The 8,521-nt window shown below is 32.8% G+C and overlaps 2 protein-coding genes and 1 long non-coding RNA gene across 3 annotated transcripts; 2 read left to right on the forward strand and 1 right to left on the reverse strand.

Annotated features, from left to right (window-relative positions):
- The first annotated feature begins 209 nt into the window (after window positions 1-209).
- LOC116350020 (nucleolin-like) lies at window positions 210-1,307 on the forward strand. Its single transcript, XM_031781726.1, has 6 exons — window positions 210-291; window positions 395-715; window positions 793-837; window positions 911-1,009; window positions 1,077-1,160; window positions 1,234-1,307. The coding sequence occupies exons 1-6, from the start codon at window positions 210-212 to the stop codon at window positions 1,305-1,307; spliced, it is 705 nt and encodes a 234-aa protein (XP_031637586.1).
- A 3,514-nt stretch (window positions 1,308-4,821) lies between these two features.
- LOC116350021 (deoxynucleoside kinase-like) lies at window positions 4,822-5,199 on the reverse strand. The gene has a single exon (XM_031781727.1). The coding sequence runs from the start codon at window positions 5,197-5,199 to the stop codon at window positions 4,822-4,824; it is 378 nt and encodes a 125-aa protein (XP_031637587.1).
- Window positions 5,200-7,138: 1,939 nt separating this feature from the next.
- On the forward strand, window positions 7,139-7,891 carry LOC116350017. Its single transcript, XR_004201977.1, has 3 exons — window positions 7,139-7,153; window positions 7,406-7,551; window positions 7,795-7,891. It is a non-coding gene; the product is annotated as an uncharacterized LOC116350017 (long non-coding RNA).
- The last annotated feature ends 630 nt before the right edge of the window (window positions 7,892-8,521 follow it).

Below are 8,521 nucleotides of genomic sequence, written 5' to 3' on the forward strand. Positions count from 1 at the left end.
GGAATAATTCTGGCATTGTCAATTCCTTCGAGCCATCATTGACAAAAGAATGGTTAGATAATTAAATAATTTGTAAAATTCATTTCCGTACAGGTTTCTGACTTTTCTTCTTCTTTTTTGTTTGTTTATAGGAATAATTTTGATATAAGACACTTGTTTAAAAGCGCCCAACGGTTCATTGTTGGGTACAGACAAATAAAAATAACGCAATGTTCAGTGGATTTAAGCTTGGATCCGCTGCAAGCTGCTCGCAAAGCACTTGCGAAGAAGGAATCGACCAAAGTTTAGAAGGTAAACGAAGAAGAGCCATTCGAACATATTGAAGGTAACGGAACTTTGCGGAACCTGAAAAGAACCTGAATAATAAATAAGCATATTTAATTGTTTTTCATAGAGAATGATAATTCACAACCGTCAGAAAAGGATAAAAGAAACAAAAGAGCAAGATCGCAAAGTCCACTTGGACCAAATAAGAAGGCAAAGAAAACTGCAAAAGTTCCATCTTCTTTGCCGTCTCGTTCAGCACCGCTAAAAGTGGATAAAAATGATAAAGGTAACGGAAACATCTCTGATGAACCAGTGATTGAATTGCCAAAGGTCGAAAAACTTAAAAAAAATAAGAAAAGCAAACGCAATGATGTTTTGTTGGTATCAAGTTCCCCGGAAAAAGTGTTGAAGAATAAATTAAAGAAGAAGAAAAAGAGTAATGAGGAAGGCAGGTTTACGGAACTCCGTAACGTAATTTAAAAAAAATTAATTTGTTTCTTTTTGTTTTTACAATTACAGAAAAAGATGATGAATTTTTATCAAATGATCCGGAAGGGGAAGATTCAACAGGTTTGACAACGGAACTTTGCTGAACTTATACGATTAATTAGCTAACTAACTAAATTTATTTTCATTTCCATAGCTAATCCGATACAAAATCAACCAATGGAAAAAATGAACGATGAAAACGCTGCAAGTTCGCAACATGAATCGGAAAAATCGACGGACCCAAATCTTCAAGGTAACGGAACTCCGTGATGTAATTTAAAAAAAAATTAATTTGTTTCTTTTTGTTTTTACAATTACAGAAAACGATGATGAATTTTCATCAAGTGCCCCGAAAAAAGTGCCGAAGCATAAAGCAAAGAAGATGGAAAAGAGTAATGAGGAAGGCAGGTTTACGGAACTCCATAACGTAATTTAAAAAATAAATTATTTTGTTTCTTTTTGTTTTTACAATTACAGAAAACGATGATGAATTTTTATCAAATGATCCGAAAGGGGAAGATTCAACAGGTTTGACAACGGAACATTGCTGAACTTATACGATTAATTAGCTAACTAACTAAATTAGTAGTGTAGTCTATCTGGTTTTCAAATCACAAATGTATTGGTGTCACACGTACAGTGTACGTGTAAACAACCATCTGTGTGGTAGCATACATTTGTGCGCGTGTGTGCGTGTGTGTGTGTCGTACACTGCGATATGGTGTATGTGGTTCAAGCATAGACATGCATACAATCAATCATTCATTCAAACACTCATTCACATAAATAAATAGAACAATGATTTTTTAAAAATTCTTTATAATGGAATATATTTTTTGTTTTTTTTGTTTCTTTATTTTTAAAAAAATGTTTGTAATTGAATTGTCGCTATTGATGGATGTCTTAAAACACGATCGAGGCATAATGTCTTAAAACATGAGCAGGTAGTCGGATTTGTTAATCGACTTAATGATCATTAGTTGTTGTTGTCGTCGATGCCTCATTCGATTGAATGGGGTTTTCGTTTGCATATCGGATGCAAACCGTTTGGTGGTCCGCACGCAAGAAACCTAAGTAGGCCCCACATTGACATTCCAATTGAAAATTGTTGAACGATGGTTGCTTAACATTCAAAGAATCGTTGATGTCTAACTTATGCCAATTGTCGCTACTATCTTCTTCTTGGATGTGCGAATGCAAATATAAATGTGCATTGCACCGAAGACACGTATAATATGTCTGATTTTTTATTTCGTGGAGGTTGAATTTTTCCATTCTTTTCCTTTTTCGTCGTTGTAGATAAGAATTGTGTGTCTCGTTAAAGAATCATTTCCAAACTGACAGAATTGAATTTCTTAAAAATTATTTAGAGTCCAATGAGATGAAGATGATTGCATTTTTTTTATTATATTGAAATGCTGAGTTGAATATTTTGACTTTGGTGCATTCATTGATACTATTTAGGCGATGGCAGCCAGGCGATCGTAAAATAACCAAAATATGTATTGACTTATTCGATCGCATTACTTTTTGTTTATGCGAGGGTTTATTGCGCCATAAAACAATATTTCTATAAACATCATACATAGGTCAAGAATAATACCTACATTGAATTGTACAGACGGCAATAAAACAGCACATTAGTTAACAACACTTCTTAATTAGTCATCTAATGACACTTTTTTAATGAGTCGAAAAAGGGATATAAATATGCATTTTTTGGTTTACCATTAGTTAAGTGTAGATTTTCAATCCATAAACATATAAGTGAATTTTTTCCAAAAATGTCTAACGATGAAAATAAACCATTGCCATTTGAGCAGATGCGTGAAGAATTTAAATTTATTTACGATAAAAATTTCAACGGGTCTTTTCAATCAGTTTCATTCATAACATCGGAAATGAACAAGAACAAAAACGTACATATGATCCATTTAGAAGGAAGCCGCAGGCACAGTAGAATATTTTATAACACAAAAACAAAAACGGCTTATTTTTTCATGATATTACATAGCAATGGTAAGTTTCCACGTAGTTTTTCTTCATTTTTATAGACATAAAATCATTTTTTTTTTTCACATTTTTAAATCTTTTAGCTAAAAGCTATATAAAACATGACATTCAGAAGCGGAGTGGCGTTCTTTCAACAGCGCATAAGTATGTGGGAAATTTTTTTAATTTCAACAACGGACAATTTAAGGATTACACTCTTATATTGAATTTGTGTAGGTTTACTTCATCACATATTACCTCAATTTACCATTTTTCTAATTATTTTTTCCATATAAGAATGATCGGAGTATTTGCACCTTTTTAACATGGATGCAAATATACCACGCTTTCATAGATGGAAAATCACCATTTGGTTTCACTAAGCGACAGCTTTTAAAGTACAACAAACATACACATTTGTATGAGTGAGAAAAAAACGCAATCATTCAAACTCATTTTATTAATTAATTTTTTTGATTTTCACATTTGCTTCAACTTGTATTTTAATCTACAATAATTTTTCTTCCGATTTCAATTTAAAAAACAATACATTTTCAATCAGGGCTTTCTGCCCATCAAATTAAAAAATATAGTAATTCGATCAAAATGGGACTTTTTCAAGGATTTTTCCTATTTTACTGACTTTTTTTAATGTTTTTATCATATGAGTGAAAAAATTTCTTCATTTGTAATTTCACATTGCTTCAATTTTTTTATAAATCAAAAAGCATTCATCTTTCGATTTCAATTCAAAAAACAATAAATTTTCGATTAGGGTCTTCTGCACATCGAATTAAACATACATAAATTCAATCAAAATGTGGTTTTTTTCTTAGGAATTTTCTATTTTCTGATTTTTTTTCAGGTTTTTAGCATAGAAATATTCATTTTTTGTATTTTATTTCACATTAATCAATAATAAAAAAAAGAGGATTATACAATAAAAAATAGAAAAGCATTCACTTATTTTATTACTGATTGAATGCATCGTCGTCAGAATTCAAAATTTCGTTCATAATCCAGTGCATTTCGTAGGTGTTGTTATGAAGCCACAGTCCATCTTGATTTCCAAACAGTAGATCGACACTGTTCTCATCGTTTTCGGCGATATCGTTGAGATCAGCAACACCTCCGAACACAATATTACCACTATTTTCTTCAGTAATGGCGGCGTCACTGAGAAAAGGATCTCGAAGACATAAAAAGGGCTGGTTTTCTTCGTCACTTTCTTCATTTCCACTTTCTTCGTTTACCAATGGAACGTATACATCTTCTACTGTGTGGGCATTTCTTTCATCATCGCTTATGTTACTATATACATCTTCATAGTGCAATCGCTGTACGAATGGCCATTGGCCAACCTTGATGTGTGCCATCATCTATTTCACCGTCCTCATTATCACTGATTGGTTCGTCACTGTCATCGTTGTCACTGATATCGTTGTCAATCTCACTTCCTCGACTATTTAGTCTAATTCGTTCATTGGCAGCTTTTGTTGACGATACGACGTCCATTTGGATCGGTGGAAAACGCCAGAACTCATCACCAAAAAGAACAAAAGGAGAAGGCGTTGCATTTGGATATTCGATGTCTGCTACGGTCGAAGATACATCATTGTGATTTTCAAACAATGATACAATAATCGGTGACAATGGTGGTGATGATTCGTATCCATTATGATAAGGTGACCAATACGGTGAAATTGAATGATCACGAAGCGGTGATTCAAGATCATAATAGTATGGTGAAGATGATGTCGAGGAAAATGATGTCGAAGACATATTGGAAAAATTAGCTTGTAGCCAATGAACAAATAATGAATTGAATTGATGAACAAAATGAAATGCCGCGTTATATTTACAACTTATTTGAAGTGCTGAATGAATGAACAAGTAAAATCACTGAGTCCGGAGACGCGATCAAATCGACAAAGTAAATCAAACTGATTCGATGCTAAATAAGAAAAAAATATATATGATTGTTTTCCACTGTTTACATAAAAAAATGCCATACTTGACTAAATTCTAAGGGCTCGCTATCGACAAATATTTTTTTTGATTGGATTCAAATGTTTATAGAATCATTTTCGGTGCCGATGTGCGTTTTTCGTATTCTTGTTGAACATTGTATGCACTTAAATTCGCATTCAAAACCAAAACGGGTACATCACCGCATTCTTTCATAAGCCATTTTTCATACAATTCATGGAGTCGTTCAATGTAAGCAATGTCAACGTTGCTTTCCTCTGGTCGTCCTCTCTCTTTCATCCGACCGAATACTTCGTTTGGTGTGGCTCTCAAGTAAACAATTAGATTCGGTTTAATATCGAAATGTGCGACTGTGAAATCAAACCATTTTTGAAGAATGTCATACTCTTCTTTCTCCATTTTATCATTTTGTCGCATTGCTTCGACGAAAACATGATGTGCACCGAACAGTGATCTCTCCATTACCTTGATCGTTTTTCCCGTTACTTTCAAATGATTTTGAAGCTCGAGCAGATGTATATAAATATGTTTGAAATGGAAAAGCCCATTTCTTTATGTTCTTGTAGGTCAAATCCAAAAGGTTTGATCCGTTGAGATTTCGAAACGATTCAATTGGTTCCGGCATGACTTCAACATTTTTGAAACGCTTTAAATAATCCAAGAATGTGCTCTTGCCCGCGCCAATGTTGCCTTCAACAAGAATGGTGTATGGTTTCTTTTCCAATGATATGATGATCAAACTAACCACGTACAATTTATTTTGAATGCGAATCTGATGTTTATTTATTTTTTGAATTAAGCACTACTTATACTTTGAGTCGAACTCAAAAGAAAATGAACTACTGAGCTAAATTTCACTCGATTTATATACAATTTTTTCAATGTAAACATATTATATGGAATTTTGCTTATTCAATGCGTTTGACTCAATTCTCTTTAAATCGAAATGTCCCCATGCTAGTGTGCTAAATGATTCTGGTATGATGAATCTTTTGTCATCAAACGGATCCAGTACTTTTTTTTCATTCGTAATGTTGTAAACATCATGCAAATGAGATCTGATACAATTCTGTTTCTTTTTCAAAGTGAGATTTTTGTTTACGCATTTTTTATAATCTTTAAAACATACAGTGATTCTAATATTTTTGGTAGACAAAATTTTGCATGACACACTCCACTCACACGCCATTCGCATATGAATCCTATGTTAGTGGAGAGTTTCTCTGCTTACTTTGCTTGTTATTTTGTCTATCAAAAAAATTAGATTCACTGTATTTTTTGACGCCTTTTCCTTTTTTATCAATAATGTATTTTGTATTGCCTTTGCCTTTTTTCTTGGCGTCATTACGCATCTTTATGGCATACATTTTTGCTCTTAAGCCTACAAACTCTTCAACAATTTTACCGGAGAATTCGTCTTTCATTAGACCAACGATTTTTTTGTTCAAACGTTTTATATTATATGGATTATTCTCAGCAAATCCGCTTGTATCGAATTGATCTGGATGTTTTCGCATCCAATCGTATATGTCGTCGCATGCGAAACTGTACACATGAATCAGTATCAGAATATGCAATTTTGCACCTGTCGCTATCAAATTCTTTTAATATGAAATCATAATGAAATTGATTGCTATAGAATAAAAACAGCGTATGAAAAGGTTGCATTTCAAAGCGAAACACCGTCATACAAAATACTCGTACAGCAAAAAATGTATGTAAAAACAACCTTTGGTGTGCGACCGTATCATACGCTGTATTTATTCTAGAGAATTCAATTCATACATTTTACATTTTGAAATTTCAAGTATCGAAGCACCAATAATCATCGGTTTTGTCATGTAAACATTGGACTGATAAATTTCACACGCGACTAGATTTTCATTGAAAATTACATTACGCTTAAAGAGCGGATTTCCAATGCGCGCTTGCAGACCATATCGCCCGTCCCATCGATTTATGAGAAGAATTTTCCATGGATTTACCGTAAATCGCATTGTTCATTAATTTATAAAGATTCTTTTCGAACTCAGTTGTGCTTTTAGCCCGTTCTTGTGTGTTCAACATAATGTACTCATTCAACCATTTTGATTGCTTGAATTTCAACATTTTATGAACTTTTTTCAACTTTAATCCATGCTTTAATGCTAGCTTTAACATTCGATAATGTATAACATAGTTGGTTTTGTTCGAAAGAGTTAAAACTAGTTTCATTTCTTTTGAATCGCCAACTGACATATGCTCTGCGCAAAAAGGATAATAATTAGGGTGTATCAGAAATATGAAAAAAGTGAAAAACAAATACGGCGAGGGTAATAACCTTGGCTATGGGATCCCCTGATCACGAATCGGTCGTTTTTTTGCAAAAAAAATATAAACTGAGATGTCACGGCTCAACGGAGAAATATCAAAAATGGTAAAAATTTGGATTTTTTTGAAATTTTTTGAATTTTTGTGTAAGGCATAAAAATACACTATACTTTCAGTATTGCTTATTTTTATGCTTAAAATATCAGAACAGAACCCAAATAACACATTGCAAAAGAAAAAAATCCATGCAAAGTTAAAAAATGGTACCTTCACCATGAAGTGACAATTCATCGAATTCATACGAAAAATCACAAAAATTCCAATTTTCAAATGATTCATTTCTGAACGTAAATTGAAGGTTCTGTGATCCGGAATGATCAACAATTGTCTGAAAATGATGTGTGCAATATTTAAGCTTTCTAACACAGCAGTAATTCATATCAGAAATTCATTTTCGGTACCAAGTGGTGACCTCATCGAAATATACGTATATATACAAAAAAGGTATGTATTTACGAATTTTAAACATCCATATTGCCGTGAAATATCCAATATGCCTGTATAATTCTTACAATTCGGTAGCACAATAATTTTGAAGACATTTTGTGTAGTTAAACAAGTCTTTATAATGAATTTTCCAATTTTTTTGTGGAAAATTCAATTTTTTTGCATTTTAATCACAATTTTCAATTCTTTTCAATCAAAACGTCTGTATACGTACTGTTTATAAGGAATATACACTTTCAGGATGATAATGGGATTTAAGTGACACAATCATAACCAGTAAGGCGAATGCTGCAAGAGCTTTCAAGTTTTAGAGGTACAGGATCCCCTAGGGGCATTTTAGTATATGCGAATGCCATTTTATACGGAATGTATGAACATTTTCTTATTCATACATGAAATATAGGAAGTAAAGTATATATCCATCCGCATCAAAATCTATGAAAATTCGTACATTTCATTCGCAACCATTCGCGAATGCCGCATACGTCTTGCGAGATGCGACAAACTGTCGTGTGACATTTGTACATACACATTGCTGTGTTCAGTTTGTCGTGGCAGTTTCAAACACAATGTCATTGTTCTCAACTAAATTTGAAAAACTGTTGAAGAAAAAAATACAAGATTATTTTAGAAGCCGTATGCGATTCGAAAAGTGAGATTTTAGAAATAAATTCAGATAATATAAATATAAAAGAAATTGAAAGTTACGTCAATGAAAATAAAAACCTTTCACAAGGCACCGTTTACAGTGATTATATTACGAGTGGCAAAGATTTATTTACCATTTTAGAAAAATTTCACTCAATATTACCAAAAAAATATCAATTTGGCTTGAATCTCTGTCACCTAATCTGTCACTTTGACTTTTTGAATGTAAAAATATGACTTTTCATGTGCGCCATCAGCAAAATGTGTATGAAAGTAGTATAGTTATGGCGAATCTTTCCAAACCAGTTTGGACAGAATC

The sequence above is a fragment of the Contarinia nasturtii genome, unplaced genomic scaffold (genome assembly GCF_009176525.2).
Source record: "Contarinia nasturtii isolate CC-2019 unplaced genomic scaffold, AAFC_CNas_1.1 Cnas_scaffold_3297, whole genome shotgun sequence".
Classification (NCBI taxonomy): Eukaryota; Metazoa; Arthropoda; class Insecta; order Diptera; family Cecidomyiidae; genus Contarinia; species Contarinia nasturtii.

Bases quoted from the DNA above. Each gene is read 5' to 3' on its own strand.
- LOC116350021 (XM_031781727.1), bottom strand. From the start codon at position 5,199: ATGGAGAGATCACTGTTCGGTGCACATCATGTTTTCGTCGAAGCAATG.
- LOC116350020 (XM_031781726.1), top strand. From the start codon at position 210: ATGTTCAGTGGATTTAAGCTTGGATCCGCTGCAAGCTGCTCGCAAAGC. The intron at 1,010-1,076 runs GTAACGGAACTC...TTACAATTACAG, and splicing joins GACGGACCCAAATCTTCAAG to AAAACGATGATGAATTTTCA. The intron at 1,161-1,233 runs GCAGGTTTACGG...TTACAATTACAG, and splicing joins GGAAAAGAGTAATGAGGAAG to AAAACGATGATGAATTTTTA.